The 20,366-nt window shown below is 44.9% G+C and overlaps 1 protein-coding gene across 2 annotated transcripts; it reads left to right on the top strand.

Moving 5' to 3' along the window:
* Nucleotides 1–4,235: 4,235 nt before the first annotated feature.
* On the top strand, nucleotides 4,236–18,957 carry Champ1 (chromosome alignment maintaining phosphoprotein 1). 2 transcript variants are annotated; one of them, XM_032918932.1, is made up of 2 exons: nucleotides 4,236–4,342; nucleotides 15,068–18,957. In XM_032918932.1, the coding sequence occupies exon 2, from the start codon at nucleotides 15,109–15,111 to the stop codon at nucleotides 17,512–17,514; it is 2,406 nt and encodes an 801-aa protein (XP_032774823.1). In that variant the 5' UTR covers nucleotides 4,236–4,342; nucleotides 15,068–15,108; the 3' UTR covers nucleotides 17,515–18,957. The 2 variants fall into 2 exon arrangements, with proteins under 2 accessions (XP_032774823.1, XP_032774824.1); XM_032918933.1 differs by having other exon boundaries at nucleotides 15,065–18,957.
* The last annotated feature ends 1,409 nt before the right edge of the window (nucleotides 18,958–20,366 follow it).

Here is a 20,366-nt window from a genome sequence, read left to right as displayed (position 1 = left end):
TGAGACTCTTCCTTTTCCCAATGTCTTCCAATCTCCAGCAGAAGGTACCACCACACCTGGGTCTCGGACTTGCTTTGTCCCAGGTGACCCCAAACTCAGAGGTCTCCTTGCCTTAAGCGCCTGGGATCCATAGCCTCAAGAGCTCCATACCAAGATCCGGGTCAGACGCTTGTATCTCCCAGCCTCGAGATCGGGAGCAAAGGTGAGCCTTCCAATTCTGGATCGTAGTTCCTTCCAGATATAGTCAAGTTGACAGCCAGGAATGGCTACTACAGCTACAGACCCAAAGACACATAGGTTGAGAATGAGTAAAATATTAATCAAAAGAGATTATTTTAACACCAGGAGAGAGGTTGTAAGTAACTAAGAAAGATGGTAAAACCGACAATTTTCAATCCAGTAGTAGTTTATAACAAGTATCAACAATTGCCAATACATAGGAAGCCTAATAATGGTAGAACCAGTTGGAATATCAACACCTCTCTACAGAACGGGTAAAAACAGCAGACTCGTGGACCTAGAGCACACAGAGCATCCAGTGAAGGAAGTAGATCTAAAAGGCGCGGGACATCCTTTAAAAATGCCTGTGGGACGTTTCCCAAGAAAAACACATGCAGTGACAAATGAAATGCCAAAAGGTTTTTAAAAAGAGAACATTAGACACATCTCAGACCACAACAGAGCAAAGATGGACTTAACGGAAGTAACACAGGAGATTTAATGCACGTGGAAATCGAGCCGTACAAGAGATAACTTAGGAAATGCCCCGAAATGAAGGAAAGGAGAACACAGCCCAGAACTTGTCAGCTGCTGCCGAAGCCACGCTGAAGGAGGAAACAGGCAGCCACAAGCGCTTGAGACAGGAGAGGGCCTGAAACCATGATGTAACCCTACAGCTTTTGGTATCTGAAGAAAGAAGAACAGTGGGCTGGAGAGACGGCTCAGTGGTTAAGAGCGCTGGCTGCTCCTCCAGAGGTCCTGAGTTCAAATCCCAGCAACCACATGGTGACTCATGACCATATTTAGTGAGAACTGGTGCCCTCTTCTGGTCATGCAGGCATACATGCAGATAGAACACTGTACATAGTTCATGGATTATCCAAAAAAAAAAAAAAAAAAAAAAAAAAAAAGGAAAGAAAGAAAAAGAATGAACAAAACAACAAAGTAGAAGCCATAAAGAATAAAATTGAGCCCCTCACACATGTAACAGATATCCAGCTTGGTCTTCTTGTGGGTCCTCTAACAACTGGAGCACGGGCTGTCTCTGACTCTGTGTCCTGTCTGTGGATCCCTTTCCCCTAACTGGGCTGCCTCAGCAGAAGATGTGCCTACTCCTATTGTAACTTGATATGACAAGGCAGGTTGATATCCAGGGGAAGCCTCTTCTGAGGAGAAAGGGAGAAGTTGTGGCAGGGTGAGGAGAGGAGGAGGGGAAGAAACTATTGGGATATAAAGTAACATAAAGAAAAAAATAATAAAACTGTGAAAATGAACTAAAAAATTCAATAATCAAAAGACTTATTCTTTGAAAATATTACCACGTCGCCCATTTCCGAAGAATAGGTGAGTTAAAAATCAACTGTATGTTGGCAAATAGGAGCATGTTTGAGGGGAACAAGTTCCTGGAAACACAAACCCTACCGAGACTGCGTCACAAGGAAATGGAACATCTGAATATGTGCATGCACAAGCAGGTGAGCTGGGCACTCAGGCGGCAGAGGCAGGCGGATCTCTTGAGTTTGAGGCCACCCTGATCTACAGAGATAGTTCTAGGACAGCCAAGACTACACAGAGAAATCCTGACTCAAACAACAACAACAACAACCCCCTCCCCCCAAAAAACAAACAAAAAAAACCCCCGGAAAACAAAGAAAGAAAGAAAAAGGAGGCAAAATCAGTATAAATCTACCAAACACATAACGACTGTAGTCACAAGTATTTTATTGGTGAATTCTGCCAAACAGGTATAGCAACATGAAAGGAAATTGCGTCATTCACGATTTGTTAAATTTGTTTAAATTCACAAACAAACTGAAGAGGAGAAAACATATCCTCCCTAGTTCTAGGAGGCTAGCGTTACTCTGGTACCAAATAGAGATGACCATACTATAAAACAAAAACCTGATAGCACGAGACGAATGCTGGTGTGAATTTCTCAGTGAAGTGCTAGCATGGCTAACCTAGCAGCACACTGGGCGATCATGCTACATCACTAAGTGGGCCTCATCTTCTGGTAAGCAAGGATGATTCCATATGGTGCAATCACAACAGTGCATCATTGTGTTAGAGTGAGTTTTAAAGGCTGCTTGATCATTTTAGTTGATCTGGAAATAATTGAATAAAATTAAATTTTCATGATGAGCGCTTCTTTTTTTTTTAACCAGGAGTAGAGACAAACTACTTCGGCCCTAAGGTGCACATATGAAAAGTCCACCACAGCCGATTGGTGAGAGACTGAATTCTTCTCACATGAGGGGTAGTGCATGAAGTCTCACTTTTATAATTTCTGTTTAACTCAGACAACTCTGGCTTGAACAGTTGGGTAAGTGTGATGATGACGGTGATTCTTGGTTGTCAACTTGACACATCTGGGAAGAGAGAGCCTCAAGGGAGGCATTTTCTGCATCAGGTTGGCTAGTGGACCATTTTTGTGGGGCATTTTATTGATTGCTAACTTATGGGGGGAGAGTGCCTCCCTCTGTGGGCTGTTCCATACCTGGGCAGGTGGGCCTAGGTTGTATAAGGAAGGTATCGAGCAATCCAGGGGAGGAAAGCAAGCTAGGAATAGCACCAAGGTCTCTGTTCACTCAAGGTTCCTGCCTTGAGTAAACCCTTTTCTGCCCAGCTTCTTTTTGGTTAGGTTTTATCACAGCAACACAGAAGCAAAACTAGGACACTGAAGAACATTACATTCGAGTGAAAAGTGTCTCTGCTTTCTGGTTATATGATTTGCTGTGTCCCTGAAATTCCACACATGCACACACAGAACTCTCAGAAGCTAATAGAATGAATTAACAAAGTAGCTTGGTATAGGGTCGCACACAAAATCAGTTGTGTTTTTATATCATAACAATTAACAATGTGCCACCAGGTAGGCTCTGTTCCTTTTCACCTCATAGTTCTCACTTCCTCAAATCTCACTTCCTCGGTTTCTGGTAGATGCTGCTTTGCCCCACCGCACAGGATTCCAGGGCGAATCTCACTCCCCTGACTTGCCAGAAAGGTCCTTCTTCTTCTCTACTCCATGGGCTTCCAAACTCTATGTCTGGCTTCTCCAGCATCTCCCAGCCCCATGGTTGACAAGAGTTGACTCTAAACTCTTGCAGAAGGTGGCAGTGAAGAGGACAAAGAAACTTGCTGACCCTTGGATAGTGGCTGTTGGTGCAAACAGTTACGGAGTCTCAAAAGTGTAGGGATGCGGGGTTGGGGATTTAGCTCAGTGGTAGAGGCGCTTGCCTAGGGCGCTTAAGGCCCTGGGTTGGTCCCCAGCTCCGAAAAAAGAACCAAAAAAAAAAAAAAAAAAGTGTAGGGATGCTTGTGGTGGCTTGTGCCTTTGAGCCCAGCACCTGAGAGGCAGAGACAGGTGAATCTCGGGGCTACATAGGGAGAGACTCTGTCTTAAAAAAAAAACAAACAAAAGTCACTAACTTTATGTGTCAGACAGCATGGGCTGCTTAAATAAGGTGACCCTGGGTTCATTTCTATCACCATTCAAAACCAAAACTCAAGGAACCAAACCATCACCACCACCACTACCACCACCACCACCACCACCACCACCACCACCAAAGGCAAAGCTTAAGAAATTACATAGGTATATAAAGTAAGGTAAAATAGGTCTTCCCAATCTTTCAAAGCAAACAGACTAATGCTAAAACTAAAGGTGAGAATATTTCAGTTGTACTTGAAGCCGATTTCTAGAGTTTGAGTTTGAAGATAGGAAACCCGTTTACTGTTCTCTAAGAGCTTTGTTATTGCCTAGTACAGACAGTGTCCCAATGAACGCGTCTTTACTGAGAAGGGATCAAATCAAAAGACAAAAACAAACGCACACACACAAAATACAACAGCAACAAAAATCCAAACAGTCAAAAGAGAGGGAAGCAAAGAGACAGAAGCCCAGGACAGTGGTTAGGTCCTTGCTTCGCTGAGCCCAGCCTATCTGGGAACCTTAGGGCCGGGGGAGGGGGCGACCCGGAGGCACGCGACGGCACTTCCGGTGCGGGCGCGCGTTACTTCCCGGCTAGTCCTGCGTCCAGCCGCCATTCCCGAGGCCGTGCGGCCAGCCCAGCGTTTCCTGTGGGCGTATCCTCCTCTTCACTCCAGGACACCTTGCCGGAGGGTGAGGAGCCGGCGGGCGCCTTGGTTCGGGCTGCAGGGTTGGGTGGGCGGGCGCCGTGGTGCTGGCGGGGGCTTTGGTGCCTTTGGCGTGGCCTGGAGGCCGGAGCGCACAGTGGCTTCTTCCTGTTCTCCGCCTCCAAGGCCGGTCTTTTTTTTTTTTTTTTTTTTAATCTTGGTTCTGTCCGTGTAGCGTAGCGTAGCGTCGCTCAGGATGGGAGGGGGCAATATCGGTCAGGAATTTGCTTTAGAGCTACTGACCTGAGGTCCTAAAGACCTGTGACCTGTGACAGAAGGTCTCCCGACGTGGGCCATATATGGGGTTAGCCTTGTCCAGGGAGCCTTTCGGATGGCTGCAGACTAGTAGGGTGTTTTCCAAGAAAGGGCCAGCGCTTTGGCACTTTGCTGTGGAGTGTAAACTCGTGCCAATCTAGTGTTCTCTCACATTTAAACTAAAGATCGCTCGGTGCCCAGAAGTTTTACCCCCACGTAAACGGGTCATGCTTGTCAACAACACAAGGAACTCTGAGCAGTAAAGTTACTCTGAGAGCCCTAACGGCACTCAGGTGACTCTGCCTCTCATGTAAACTGTGGGCTTCCTAAATTAGGCTGGGATTGAGGCGTGATGGTGAGCCCTTGCTTAGCAAGAGTGAGGCTTTGGGTTCCATCCCAGCACTTGGAAACAAGAAAGTATCACTTGTTACAAATTACCTCACTAACGCGAATTGTCAATAGAGTTGGAAAACGTGTAGAAACGTGCCAGTTATTTGTGCTCTGTGTTGTTGTTTTTTAAAACACAAAACTAGTCAAGATGTATATCGTTTAAAAAAAAGGCTATTCATAAAGAACAGTTGTACTAGTATGTACAATAGACTAGTAGATCCAACGTCCTAGGTTGCTTTCTGTTGCTGTGATCAACCACCTTTGGGGAGAAAAGGGTTAATTTCATCTTACAGGTTGTAGTCTGTTGTTGAGGGCAGGAACTCAAGCTGAAAACACAGTTATAGCTGCATACTGTCGATTTAGTTCCCTTTCTTAATCAGCATAGGCCTACAAGCCTAGGGACAGTACTTGCTATAGCAGGCTGAATATCCTGCGGCAATTATAAATCAAAGTAAATGCCCCACGGATGCCTATGAACCAGTCTGGTGGAGACAGTTTTTCAGTTGAGGCTCCAGTGTCCCAGGTGTGTCAGGTTGGCAACCAGTGTAGCTTACATATCCACTGAACTCACAGGTATTCCATGTTGAATTTTTAATATGAAACATGTATATCAAAGTGAAGGAGGCTATCACGGCCAGGTATGGTGATTCAATGCCTTTCATCTAAGAACTCAACTCGGGGGACAGGGGAAGGTGGGTCTCTGTGCGTTGGAGGCCAGCCTAATCTACATGGTGAGCTCCAAGACATCTAGGGCTGCATAGAGAGACCCCGTGTCAGGAAACAAAACGAAACTGTCGGTAACTAGGAAGAGAGTGAGTGGACGGAGGTGCGGATGCATTGGAAAGTATGGGTCACCAGCTGACAGCACCAGTGACCAGTGCAGACGTTTAGTCTTTACAGTAGTGTCAGAAGTGCCGGAATCCAGACTGGAGTCTGTGCACATTGTCAAGCAAAGATTCAGAGTCAAGACCTGAAGAGTTGGTTTCTCTCAGGGGCATGGAGTTGGGTTGATGGGGAGGGTCTGGGAAGAATAAGAGGCGTGGGACGAGATCAGAATGCACTGTGTTGAAAACATTTTTCTAAAGGATAGCCTTTTCTTCTCTCTCTTTTTTTAAAGATTTATTTATTTATTTATGTGAGTACACTGTAGCTGTCTTCAGACACACCAGAAGAGGGCATCAGATCCCATTACAGATGGTTGTGAGCCACCATGTGGTTGCTGGGAATTGAACTCTTGAAAAGAAGCCAGTGCTCTTAACCGTTGAGCCATCCCTCCAGCCCTCATTTTTTTTTTTTTTTTTAAATCAAAAAGAAAAACCTCAAAAATACAACATTTAAAAAGAAATTACTCTCTGAGCATTTTTCTCCATTGTAAAACGAAGAGATAGGGCTCTTAGTCCTTTTGGTCTTGTATTGATTGCTAACTTCTCAGTGTGCTGCCACTGACAAACACTTTGTTCCAATTCATGATAAAGCATTTTATAAAATGTGCTGGGGCTGGAGAGCTGGCTCAGCTGCTAAGAGGCCTTTTTGTTCTTGCAGAGAACCCAGCTTTGATTCTCACCATCTACATGGTAGCTCATAATAGTCTGTAGCCTCAGTTCAAGGAATCCAGTGCACCTCCATGAGCACCAGACACACAGATATAAATGTGATCAAAATACTCATAAATAAATCTAAAAAAGAAAGACGTCTGTACTATCCATAGTTTTCCCTTTGTGACATGTTTATACTCATAAGTGATAATTTTTAATACTGCTTGTCAACATGTGCTTTACATGTTTTCCCAGCTTACTAGGATACCCTGCCTCTTCTATTCTTTCTATTGCTAATTGAACCGGTCCTTTGACCTTACCCATGCGAGGCAAGTGCACATCCATTAAGCTACAACTCTTATGGAGACTTTGTCTACTGGGTGGTGGTGGTATATGCATTGGGACAGAGACAGGCAGATCTCTGAGTTCAAGGCCAGCCTGGTGTACAGAGCGAGTTCCAGGATATCAAGGGCTACACAGACAAACCCTATCTTGACAGGATGAGGTGGGACGATCTACCTTCCAGCCTGTTTGTCTTTCATTTAGTCACTGTCATCTCGGTAGCAGCCCACACTCCCAACAGAGCACCTTCTCTAGAGCTGGAGACTATAGGGATACCCTAGGTTTGTGCGGTTGGTATGGTTACAGACGCCTGATAGGGTTCCTCTGGCCGACTGGACTGACTTCCCCCTGCCGTGCCTGCTTCTGTCCTTTGTCAACATCTCCTTATTTGCCTGATGTCAAGCAGACCCTTCACTGTGAGGGCTGAGTTCTGGAGCTTGGTTGCATTTGCTGATGCTTTAATTTTGAGACAGGGCTTCTATTTCCCAGGCCAGGAGCATAGTATGGAGCTGAGGGTGGCCTTGAACTTCTGATCTTTCTTCAGACTCTTGATGTTTTGACATGAGCGCACGGGTCTCCTTTGCTTATAAAGTCTGAGCAATATGAGGACTGATCAAGTACTTTCTGAACACACACTGCCAAGGACAGGAAAGGGTTGCAGGGGTGAACCTGGCTCTATGAGAGCTGAGATGTCTGGGGTGACTAGGATGCTGGAAATATGCATCTGACTAGGTTTGAGGGAATTGAAAGGAAGGATTGTGCCTGTGCTTTAGGGTGACCCCTCTAAAGGATGAATGGGTTGCCTTTTGGGTAGGTAACAAAATGGACTGTACGAGAGGAAAAAACACCTTGAGAACCAGAAGAAGGGAGATTCCCATGAGTTTGAGACCAGCCTGGTCTACATAGCCAGCTCCTGGACAGTCAGGGGTACACACCAACAGTACTAGTAATAATAACTTAAAATAGGACTTACGGAAATTAAAAATGTTACTAAATTCTTGTGTTGACTGTTTTTGAAATTAGGGTGATCCTGTGATTTTAGATGCTGTAGTCTGCTGCTCTCTGAGGGCATGGGAGGAATATGGTTGCACCATCCCCTCTGTCATAGAACGTGTTTCGTGTGCTCAGCAGGGGCCAGTACTTTTGCTAAGTGGTAGAATATCGCTTAATGGGAAATTAGATTTATTTTTAGAGACACAGTCTCACTGTGTTTCCCAGGCTAGCCTCAACACTCATTCTTAGGTTCAAGTGAGCCTCTTGCCCTTAGCTTCCTGAATAGCCATCCCTGCCAGCCTGCAGGCATATATCACTACCCTTGACGATGAGAGAAGATTCGGCAATATGCCTGAGTTTACTGTCATGGTAACAGCTTTATCAGTTACTGGTTCCTGTGCTGGGGAGGTAGCCTGCCAGAGCGGGTGTGGAAGTGGTGAGAAATAGGGAGAGAAGTCAAAAACCAGCGTTCAGAATAAAGATAACGCTTAGTAAATGTAAATGCAACGTTGTGTAGTAAGCAAAGAAAGGGGTTGTCCAATCAAGAGCTGAAAACAGCTGATTTGGGGTAAGAAGGACAGGCTCGATGCCCCTGTCCTTGTAAATGTGGATTAAAGATGCAAACGTGGCTAAGGGTGGAGCTTAGGGCTGGGCATCTGCCAGCAAGTGCTGGCCCTGTATTCAGCTCACAGCACTCCAGAACTTCGTTGGTTACCCACTATGGAGTGGCTAGCCCTAAAAACATACATACAAGGACCACGAAAATGAGCTCAACAGATTGTATTTGTGTGGGGAAGGGGGAGAGAAAAGTAGTAATTCAAGAAAAGTCATGGGGCTGGAGAGATGGCTCAGAGGTTAAGAGCACTGACTGCTCTTCCAGAGGTCCTGAGTTCAAACCCCAGCAACCACATGGTGGCTCACAACCATCTGTAATGGGGCTGATGTCCTCTTCTGGTGTGTCTGAGGATAGCTGCAGTATATGCATATACATAAAATAATAAATAAATCTTAAAAAAAAAGAAAAGTCATGAATTTGGTGGGGGGCCTGACACAGGACTATATAAATACATTACATATCTATGAAATTTTAAGGTAAGTTTTAAAGAATTTAAAAATTGGAAGTAAAATAAAATGAAAAACAGCACAACAAAGCATTTGACTGTTGGAAAGAAGGAAGTGAGCAGTATTAGAAGACGAATACTGAATGATTGGGAACCAGTGGGTAAGAAAGCCTGACGGAGGCCATGTGTGGTGCTGTGTGTAGTCCTAGCATGTGGGGGGCCCAGGCAGGGGAAGCAAGAGCTTGGGGAGCAGGCCAAGCTAGGCTACTCAATGAGACCCTGGCTCACAGAAGCCTGACTTAGAAACCCAGATTCTAAGCCTTTCTTCTTCTTCTTCTTCTTCTTCTTCTTCTTCTTCTTCTTCTTCTTCTTCTTCTTCTTCTTCTTCTTCTTCTTCTTCTTCTTCTTCTTCTTCTTCTTCTTCGTCTTCTTCGTCTTCTTCGTCTTCTTCTTCTTCTTCGTCTTCTTCTTCTTCGTTCTTCTTCTTCTTCTTCGTCTTCTTCGTCTTCGTCGTCTTCGTCGTCTCGTCTCTTCGTCGTCGTCGTCTTCGTCGTCGTCTTCGTCTTCGTCGTCGTCTTCGTCGTCGTCTTCGTCGTCGTCTTCGTCGTCTTCTTCGTCTTCTTCGTCTTCGTCGTCTTCGTCGTCGTCTTCGTCGTCGTCTTCGTCGTCGTCTCTTCGTCGTCTTCGTCGTCTTCTTCGTCTTCTTCTTCTTCGTCTTCGTCGTCTTCGTCTTCTTCGTCGTCGTCGTCTTCGTCGTCGTCTTCGTCTTCGTTTTCGTCTTCTTCGTCGTCGTGTCTTTTAAGTCTTCGTTTTCATGTCGTTTTCGTAAATTCGTCTTCGGTTGTTGCTTTTTCGTTGTTTTCGGTTTTCTTTTTCGTTGTTGCTGCGTTTTTTGCTGTTTTTTCGTTTTCGTTGTTGTTTTGTTGGTTGTTTTCGTTGCTGTTTTGTTGTCGTTTTTTGTTGCCGTTTTCTTTGCTGGTTGTTTTCACATATTGTTTTCGTCAGTTTTCTTTTCGGTTTTCTTTCGTTTTGCCGTTTTCGTTTTTTTCGTTTTTTCGTTTTTCTTTTTCTTTCTTTTCGTTTTCTTTTCGGTTGCTGCCTTTCGCTGTTTTCGTTTTTTTTGCTGGTTGCTGTTTTGCTGGTTGTTTCGTTTTTGTTGGTTTTCGTTGCTGTTTTCGGTTGCCGTTGCGTTTTCGCTGTTGCTGTTTTCGTTGCTGCCTTTCGCTATTGCCGTTTTCGTTTTGTTGCCGTTTTCGCTTGCCGTTTTCGGTTGGTTTTTTTCGTTGCCGTTTTGCTGCTCTTTCTTTCGGTTTTTCGTTTTTTCGTTTTTCTTTTATTTTTTCGTTTTCGTTTTCTTTCGTTTTTCTTCGTTTTCGTTTTCGTTTTCGTTTTTCTTTCGTTTTCTTTTTCGTTTTGTTTTTTCGTTTTCTTTTCTTTCGTCTTGCTGTTTCGTTTTTCTTTTGGTTCTTCTTTTTCGCTGTTGTTTCTTCGTCTTTTCATCGTTGCTTGCGTTGTCGTTTTCTTCGGTTTCGTTTATTGTCGTTTTCGGTTGTTTTTCGTTTTCGTTCCGTTGTAAATCTTCGTTTTCTTCGTTTGCTGCTTTCGTCGTTTTCCTTAAATCAAATGCGTCTTAGATCGTCTTCTTATTAGTCTCTTAATCGTCTTCTTCGTCTTCTTACGTCTTCTTAAATACTTCTTCGTCTTCTTCGTCTTCGGTCTTCTTCGTCTTCTTAAATCTTCTTCTTCGTCTTCTTAAAGGTCATTGCGTCTTACGCCTTCTTCGTAAATATCGTCTTAAGTAGCCTTCGTCTTTTTTCTTCTTAAATGTTGTTGTCGTCTTAAGTTAAATTGTTCTTCTTTTCGTTGTTCTTCGTCTTTTGTTGTTGTTTTTCATAAATTCGTCTTGTAAATCGTCTTTAAGTAAATCTTTTAAATGCGTCTTCTTTGTCTTCTTTCTTCTTCGTCTTCTTCGTCTTAATCGTCTTCGTCTTGTCGTTTTTCGTCTTCTTCGTCTTCTTCGTCTTCTTCGTCTTCTTTTCGTCTTCTTTTCTTGGTTTTCTTCTTTCTTCTTCTTTTTCGTCTTCTTTCTTTTCTTCTTCTTTTCGTCTTTCGTCTTCTTGTCGTTTTCTTCTTCCGTTTTCGTCGTGATGCCGTCTTCGTTCGTCTTCGTCTTCTTCCCGTCTTCTTCTGGTCTTCTTCGTCTTCTTCGTCTTCGTCTTCGTCTTCTTCGTCTTCTTCTTCTTCGTCTTCTTCGTCTTCTTCTTCTTCGTCTTCGGTTGTTTTCGGTTCTTACGGTTGCCGTCTTCGTCTTCGTCTTTAAATCGTCTTTCGTCTTCTTCGTCTTTCTTAACCGTCTTCTTCGCCTTCTTCGCCGTCTTCTTCGCCTTCTTTTCTTCTTCTTTTTCGTTCTTCTTTTCGGTTCTTTCGCCGCCTCGTCAGTTTTCTTCTTCGGTTGCCGTTTTCGTTGTTTTCGCTTTTCTTTCGGTTTCTTAAGTTGCCGTTTTCGTTTTAAGGTTGTTTTTTTTAAATTTTCGTTCGTCTTGGTTGCCGTTTTCGTTTTCGGTTGCCGTTTTCGGTTGTCGTTTTCGTTTCGTTTTCTTTTTTTCGTTGTTGCCTTTTTCGTTGCCGTTTTTCGTTTTCGTCTTCAAGTTTCTTCGTTGTCGTTTTCGTCGTTTTCGTGCATCTTTTCTTTTCGTTTTCTTCGTCTTTTCGCTCTTTCTTTCGTTTCTTTTCGTTTTCTTTTCTTTCGGTTTTCGTTGTCAGTTTTTGGTTGCGTCTTCGTCTTCTTTTCGTCGTTGCTGTTTTCGTTGCCGTTTTCGTCTTTGTCGTCGTCTTTGCTGTTGTTTTTGGTTGTTTTCGTCTTCTTTGTTGTTGTTGCTTTAAATACTGTCGTCTTGCTGTCAGTTTTCGTTTTTGCTGTCTTTTCGTTGTTGTTTTCGTTGTAAGTTTTAAATGCGTCTTCTTTTGTCTTCTTTGTCTTCTTTTCGGTTTTTTCGTTTTCGTTTTTCGGTGCTTTTCGTTTTCGTCGTTTTCGGTTGTTTTCTTTCGTGCCGTTTTCTTTCGTCTTCTTTCGTTTTCGTCTTCTTCGTCTTCTTCGTCTTTTCGCCTTTCTTCGTTTTCTTCGTCTTCTTTTTCTTTCTTTTTCGTCTTCTTCTTCTTTCGGTTTTCTTTCTTAAATCGGCATCTTCGTCTTTCGTCTTCTTCGTCTTCTTTTCTGTCTTCTTCTTCTTCGGCTCTTCTTCCGTCTTCTTCGTCTTCTTCTTCTTTCTTCGCTCTTCTTCGGTCTTCTTCTTTCTTCTTGTTTTCGTTGCGTCTTAAATGCGTCTTCGTCGTCGGTTTTCGTCTTAAATGCTTGTCTTTCGTCTTTAATGCCTTTCCGTCTCTTCTTCTTCGTCTTCTTCGTCTTCTTCGTCTTCTTCTTCTTCGTCTTCTTCGTCTTCTTCTTCTTCTTCTTCTTCTTCTTCTTCTTTCTTCTTCTTCTTCTTCTTCTTCTTCTTCTTCTTCTTCTTCTTCTTCTTCTTCTTCGTCTTCTTCTTCTTCGTCTTCTTCTTCTTCGTCTTCTTCGTCTTCTTCTTCTTCGTCTTCTTCGTCTTCGTCGTCTTCTTCGTCTTCTTCGTCGTCTTCGTCTTCGTCGTCGTCTTCGTCTTCTCTTCGTCTTCTTCGTCTTCGTCGTCTCTTCTTCTTCGTCTTCTTCTTCTTCTTCGTCTTCTTCTTCTTCTTCTTCTTCTTCTCTTCGTCTTCTTCTTCTTCTTCTTCTTCTTCTTCTTCTTTCTTCTTCTTCTTCTTTCTTCTTCTTCTTCTTCGTCTTCTTCGTCTTCTTCGTCTTCTTCTTCTTCGTCTTCTTCGTCTTCTTCTTCTTCGTCTTCTTCGTCTTCTTCTTCTTCGTCCCCGTCGTCTTCTTCCGTCTTCTTCGTCTTCTTCCATTAAATCGTCTTAAATCGTCTTACGTAAATCTTCTTCCGTCTTCTTAAAGTCTTCTTCGTCTTCTTAGATCTTCTTCGTCTTCCGTCTTCTTCCAAGTCTTCTTCGTCTTCTTCGTCTTCGTCTTCTTACTTCTTCGTCTTCTTCTTCGTCTTCTTAGTCTTCTTCTTCTTCGTCTTAATGGTGGAAACAATGTCTTAAATCAAATAAATGCGTCGTCGTCTTCGTCGTAATCTTACGTCTTCCCTCGTCGTCTTCCGTGGTCAAATCTTGATTCGTCTTAAACGTCTTAAATCGTCTTCGTCTTCTTCGTCTTCTTCTTCTTCGTCTTCTTCTTCTTCTTCTTCTTCTTCTTCTTCTTCTTCTTCTTCTTCTTCTTCTTCTTCTCTCGTCTTCGTCTTCGTCTTCGTCTTCTTCTTCTTCTTCTTCTTCTTCTTCTTCTTTTTTTTCGGAGCTGGGGACCAAACCCAGGGCCTTGTGCTTGCTAGGCAAGCGCTCTACCACTGACCTAAATCCCCAACCCCTAAGCCTTATGTTTTAAATTTTGTGTGTAAGCCGATATCTGTTTTATAAAAATCATTTGTGGTTAGATACTGTAAAATTAATGAGGTAGATAATAATCTGGGAAATATTTTAGATAAGGGCTGTTTTCTTTGTAATTATCTATAAAGTTTACAATTAAGAAAGATGGACATAGAAAATGAACCAGTACCTGATTTTTAAAAGACAAAAGGCTAGTAGGGAAATTGTTCAGTCTTTCTCACGAAAGAACAACACAGTAAAGCTGGGTGTGGTGCTGTATTCTTGTAATCCCAGTATTCATGAGGGAGGTTGAGGCTGGAGGTTACCCTGAGTTTTCAGGTCAACCTGGGCTACATTGTAAGTACCAGGCTAACCAGTGCTACCTGTCAAGACCCCGCCTTTCAAAGGAAAAAAAAGAAAAGAAAAAAGAAAACAAACAAACCCATAGAAAAATAAAAAGGAAATACCATTAAACAGCAGTTGTGAAATCCTGCCTGTGTAGCAAGGAGTTTTGAGTTTACTCAGTTTTGAGGAGTTGGAGAATTCTTTCTCACCTGTATTCTTGGTGTATTTTAAAATTTAAACAGCCTTGAACCAAGTAGTAATCTACTAGAAATGTTTTCTACAGAAATACTCTTTTTATACAAAAAGTAGAAGGGAGTTCTGTGCTTACTCTATAAAAATGTCCTGTGGGTTCTTGGAGCACGTGGTCATAGGTTTAGTGTGCGTGTAAAATGCTCTCTGCTTACATATGGCTGGAGCAGTTCCTCAGTAACTCTGGTTACAGTGAAAACCTGGCTAGAAATTCTAGCGTCCATGCTTACTGTGCCCCTGTGCTGGGATACGCTGAAGAGCTCTGTAGGACCTAACTCAGACCTTCTGACGGCTTCTCTATCTTTACTCTTAGGGTGGTTAAAATATTCCAAAAGTTGATAGAAGATAAGGCCAGGAATATGTCATAACAATCCTTCCATAGCTAGACTTATTAATTTTCTGGAAAGGATCTAAAGTTCCTTCCTAGATTTTTTTTTTTTTTGGTTCTTTTTTTCGGAGCTGGGGACCGAACCCAGGGCCTTGCGCTTCCTAGGCAAGCGCTCTACCACTGAGCTAAATCCCCAACCCCACTTCCTAGATTTTTTTTTTAAGATTTATTTATTATGTATACAGCATTCTGCCTGCATGCATACCTGCAGGCCAGAAGAGGGCACCAGATCTCATTACAGATGGTTGTGAGCCACCATGTGGTTGCTGGGAATTGAACTCAGGACCTCTTAGCCTCTGAGTCATCTCTCCAGGTCATTTTTTCCTGGATTTAAGTCACCTAGGTATGTATCAGCTCTGTGTGTGGACAGCTTGAGGATTTTAGGATCTAAGTGTAAAGCTACAAGTTAGGAGCTCATTCTTGAGAAACTGATGTCCTAACCCTGAGCTAGAGCAAGTCAGTCCGTGTCTCTGAAAGCACAGCCATGTCTTCACACAGAGATGAGGAGGGTGTGCTTGAGTGAGAGCGTTAGGGTTAAACGAGATGACCTGTATAAGACCCAGAGTGCTGTGGTTCAGTCAGAAGGTAGTCTCCTTTTTCTTTGACGTCTTGTAGACATTCTCAGTGAAGCACATGCCACTGGGACTTAGACCTGTGCCAGCTCTTCGGCACAGAGGCCTGTGGAATAACTCCTTTCTCTGTTGCAGCAGTATCGAAGTCTTTCAAGCGCAGTCCTGCGGTGTGGCAGAAGATGGAGGTGTGTCAGGAACTTCGGAAACCAGCGATAAGCTTGGAGTGTGGCCACTGCAGTTTCAGAGGCACCGATTACGAGAATGTGCAGATTCACATGGGCACCATCCACCCTGAGTTCTGTGATGATATGGATGCCGGGGGACTGGGCAAGCTGATCTTCTACCAGAAGAGTGCAAAGCTCTTCCACTGCCATAAGTGCTTCTTCACCAGCAAGATGTACTCCAACGTGTACCATCACATCACAGCCAAGCACGCAGCCTCCGACAAGTGGAGTGAGCCGCCCAAAGAGCAGCTGAGCAAAGAGACAGAGTCTGGGAAAAGCCCTCCCCTTCCCGAGCAACAGAACACAGCCTTTGACCCAGCAGAAGTGAGGCCCGCTCCAACCCTCCCCATAGAAACACAGAAAACTAGTCCGAGTTTGTCTCCGGAGTCCCAGGCGTCTGTCCCTCCGGTTCTGGAGCCTCAGAGCTCTGCTCCTGTAATTTCTCCCGAGCCACAAGCTCCTTGTCTTCCTGCTGAGGCCTCAGAAACTGCTCCCGTTTCTTCCCCTGAGCGTCTAGACCCACCCTGCGAGCTTCCTGAGCTGGAGAAGCCTGAGCCAGTCCCTTCTCCTGAGTCAGTGAAGTCTGCTCTTGTCAGCTCCAAACCCCAAAGACACTCTCCCTTTGCAGATACAGGGGCTCCCCCTTCAGCCTTGTCTCCAGAGTCACCAGTTCTGGCCACTTCCCCTGAACCTTGGGGGCCATCCCTCACTGCATCTCCAGAGTCTCGGAAGCCAGTGAGGACTGCCTCACCTGAGCCAAGAAAGCCATCCCCTTCAGAGTCTCCTGAACTTTGGAAGCCATTTCCTGCCGTCACTTCAGAGCCACGGAGACCAACCCCAGCAGTGTCACCAGGGTCCTGGAAGCCAGGACCACCTGGCTCTCCTAGACCTTGGAAGTCCAGCCCTTCAGCAGCATCAGGAGCGTGGAAGTCATCGAAGCCTGCCCCACCTATGTCTCCTGGACCCTGGAAGCCAATACCTTCTGTATCTCCTGGGCCTTGGAAACCTGCTCCATCGATGTCCACAGCATCCTGGAAATCTTCAGTCTCATCTGGTTCCTGGAAAACACCACCCACATCTCCGGAGTCTTGGAAGTCTGGTCCACCTGAACTCCGAAAGACAGCCCTTCCCTTGTCGCCTGAGCATTGGAAGGCAGTGCCCCCTGTGTCTCCTGAGCTTCGCAGACCAGGCCCGCCACTTTCCCCAGAGATCCGAAGTCCAGCAGGTTCTCCAGAGCTCAGGAAGCCTTCAGGATCACCAGACCTGTGGAAGCTTTCTCCTGAGCAGCGGAAAACTTCTCCTGCTTCACTCGATTTCCCTGAGCCCCAGAAAAGTTCTTGTGGTAGTTCTCCTGATCTCTGGAAGTCTTCCTTCATTATGGACTCTCAGAAGCCTAACATCTTCTCTGAGACGAGGAAACATGCTGCTTCTGGCTCGTCTGAGTCACCGAAGGTAGCCTCAGACATATGGAAGCCTGTCCTGTCTATGGATGCTGAGCCTAGGAAGTCCACACTGTTTCCTGAGCCCACCAAAGCAGTCCTTCCTGCTTCTCCCGAGCCACGGAAACGAGCACTTTTCCCAGAGTCCCGGAAGCATGTACTTTTACCTGAGCTCCCCAAATCCGCTGTGTTCTCAGAGGCCCAGAAGGCCACTGAGCTCAGTGAGGAAGCACAACTTGAAGCTGTGGGTGATGCAAAGTGTGAGAGTCTGGTCCAGGAGGGGCTTCTGGCCACACCCAAGAGACTGTTAGACGATACCCTATTTCCTTCTACAAAGAAGCTGAAGAAGGACAGCCAGGAGAGCTCGGATGCTGAGCTCAGCAGCAGTGAATTCAGAGCAGACTTAGACCCCTTGGACATGAAGGGCCAGGAGTCCAGCAGTGACCAGGAACAGGTGGATGTGGAATCTATCGATTTTAGCAAAGAGAACAAAATGGAGATGGGTAGTGCAGAGCAGGGCAAAAATGTGCTTCAGTTCACGGAGGAGAAGGAAGCCTTCATCTCTGAAGAGGAGATTGCAAAGTACATGAAACGTGGAAAAGGGAAATATTTCTGCAAAATCTGTTGTTGTCGGGCTATGAAGAAAGGCGCTGTCCTGCACCACTTGGTTAATAAGCACAATGTCCACAGCCCATACAAGTGCACGATTTGTGGGAAAGCATTTCTTTTGGAGTCTCTCCTTAAAAATCATGTAGCAGCCCATGGGCAGAGCTTACTTAAATGTCCACGCTGTAATTTTGAATCCAATTTCCCAAGAGGCTTTAAGAAACATTTAACCCACTGTCAGAGCCGGCACAGTGAAGAGGCAAATAAGAAGCTGGTGGAAGCTCTTGAATCACCATTGGAGGAGCCACAGATGTGACTTTAAAACACTGACCCCTGCCCTCCAGTGTTGCTTGCCAAACTCTTAGGTGTTGAGTAGCCTAAACGGATCGGTAGCCGGAGTGTGTGTAGTGTGTGTCCTGTTTGTCTGAGTAGTGTTACAGAGAGTAAGTACTTGGTTATTTTTTCATATGATCTCTTGTTTATGTGGCTGGCTATTTTATAAGTCAATACATTTCTGTTATAGATTACAGATGGATATAACTCATTTTCTTTAAGCTTATTTTAGTCATAATACAAGGAGTAGGGGAAAGTAGGCAGGCCATTTAGTAAACAAGCAAATTTAAACCCAATCAGAGGCTTTCTCCTCCACTGCGGGCGTGTGTGTGTGTGTGTGTGTGTGTGTGTGTGTGTGTGTGTGTGTGCGCGCGCGCATCTGTGTGTCTGTCTGTCTGTCTGTGTGTGTGCATGTGTGACTGATTTCAGAGCATAGGAATTATTCCATGAGGCTCAGTGCAGAGCCTCTCCCAGCATGTCTCGCATACTAACCGTTCCAGGGTTCTATCCCTAGTACTTAAAAAAAAAAAAAAAATGGGATGTGTGAGAACTGAGCATGAAGAGTAAATTTGAGGAAAATGTTGTTAAATGTACTTTTGAACCATGTCTTATTTTTTCATGTAAAATAGTTTATAAATCTTTAATACTTTCTTAATGTTCATTAATGTTTGTTACAGAGCAGCGGTTCTTAACCTTGGGGTGGAAAGATGCTTTCACAGAAAGCACAGATATTTACATTATGATGATAGCAGATTATTTATAAAGCAGCAGTGAAAATAATGTTGTGGTTGGGGTCACCGCTGCATGAAGAACACATTGAAGGGTCACGGCATTAGGAAGGGTGAGAGCGCTGCTGAAGAGAGTTGGAGCCTTAGGGTTGCTGGTTTTCTGCTGGTAGGACAGCCGAGTGAGCTTTTAAGGCAGTTTTGGTATTTTCTGCAGGCTGAGAAGGCCACGTGATTAAGGACGCCACTTCCCTCTAGTTCCTTCCAGTGAAGTCTTCCGTGTGGGGCTTGCCCTTCACTGCCCTGCCAGCTCCCATCAGCAGATGATCTTTAGTTGCCAAATGTGCTAGTGTTTGTACCTCCTAGGCTGGGCCTTGTGGACTTGGTGTTGGGGCTCGAGACCCGAGTAATGAGTGGGAGCTGAAAGTCTTCCGGATTCGCATGGGACGTTGACAAGCAGTGCGGTCTGGCAGCACTGCTCACTGACTCAGACTCGGCCGCTGGGGAGCTGGGTTGGGGAGGGTTCACTTGGGCCCCGCCTGGGCAGCACAGTGACATCCTGCCTCAAAAAGCATTCCTGTCTGAAAACAGTTTGACTTTGTTTCACATGTTTTGCCATTGTAAATACCTTGTATTCTGTGGATTACTCTAACATATTTTGTTAAATGTGTACCGACCAAATTAAAACGGCTTTCACGTTAGCATCTGCGTGTGCGCTTTCTTCAATAAGTGCATTACAACCAGACGGACGATGCCTGAGGAAGATGCTTTAAATGAGAAGGCTTACTTTGGCTCTAAGGTTTGTAGGTCTCAGTGGCTTGTAGGCATGTGGCAAGGAGGAAGGTGTGGCAGAGGATCACTGCTCCCCTCAAGGGATCCACACAAAAGAGGAGGGGGGAAGGGCCATTTCCAAGATACGTCCCTCCCAGGCACACCACCAGTGACCAACCTTGCCCACTTCCCGGTGGTGTGTTCAGTTTTTATTCTCGTGACTGAGACATTGGTCAGAACAGAGCCTTCACAACCCACTCCTGAAAGTGCCCCAGGCACATCGGTGTGCTTCACCAGTGCATGCACATCTATCCTCTCAAGTCAGCAAGATTAATTATGGGACTTTTCAGTGGATTATAACCACATGTCATACTGACACTAGTACAAGACTAATGCTCATGTGTTGGAGCAGTGCATTCCAAGGCGTTTTCCTTAGTTCTGTCAGTCAGGATAAAGGTGCCGGTCTTACCTGCCTCATTTTAAATGTGGTGGTGGGGTGGGGGTGGTTACTGCACTGCACAGCTAGGATTCAGACAGTAATATTTACTGTCTGATTACTCTTCAGGTTCAAGGCCTTAAAACCCTTGTACTGGCTGGTTTCATGTGTCAACTGAACACAAGCTGGAGTTATCCCAGAGGAAGGAGCCTCCCTTGAGGAAATGCCTCCATGAGACCCGGCTGTAAGGCGTTTTCTCAATAACTGATGAAGTGGGGAGGGCCCTTGTGGGTGCTGCCATCCCTGGGCTGGTGGTCTTGGGTTCTATAAGAGAACAGGCTGAGAAAACCAAGAGAAGCAAGCCAGTAAGTAACATCCCTCCATGGCCTCTGCATCAGTTCCTGCTTCCTGCCCTGCTTGAGTTCCAGTCCTGACTTCCTTTGGTGATGAACAGCAGTGTGGAAGTGTAAGCTGAATAAACCTTTTTCTCCCCAGCTTGCTTCTTGGTCCTGATGTTTGTGCAGGATTAGAAACCCTGACTAATACTGTTTTAAAGTGTGAGATTTAAGCCATTGTTCTTGCCTGGTCCACTGTGGTTTTAGACCATGGATGTATTAAGAACAACTAACTGTAATGTGATGGAATGACTTTGCTTCCTGTACAACAGCCACTTAACAATATGACTGGCTTAATGCGTTTTATTTTCTTCCTCTGTAAGACTAGTTCTAATGAGTTTCAACATCGTGTTTTCATGGACTACAACAGGGAGAAAACAGTGGTACCCACATCTGTGGGGGTGGATCTGTGACTACCTTGGATTCTAACAAATCCCTGAAAAGTCATCCCCTACTCCCGGAATGTCCTCTGCCCAAGGTCTGGCATTTAGACCAAGAACTCATCCCT

The sequence above is a fragment of the Rattus rattus genome, chromosome 13 (genome assembly GCF_011064425.1).
Source record: "Rattus rattus isolate New Zealand chromosome 13, Rrattus_CSIRO_v1, whole genome shotgun sequence".
Lineage (NCBI taxonomy): Eukaryota > Metazoa > Chordata > Mammalia > Rodentia > Muridae > Rattus > Rattus rattus.
Note: the sequence above shows the minus strand (reverse complement) of the source record. Positions and strands in the feature narration are given on the sequence as shown.

Bases quoted from the DNA above. Each gene is read 5' to 3' on its own strand.
- Champ1 (XM_032918932.1), top strand. From the start codon at position 15,109: ATGGAGGTGTGTCAGGAACTTCGGAAACCAGCGATAAGCTTGGAGTGT.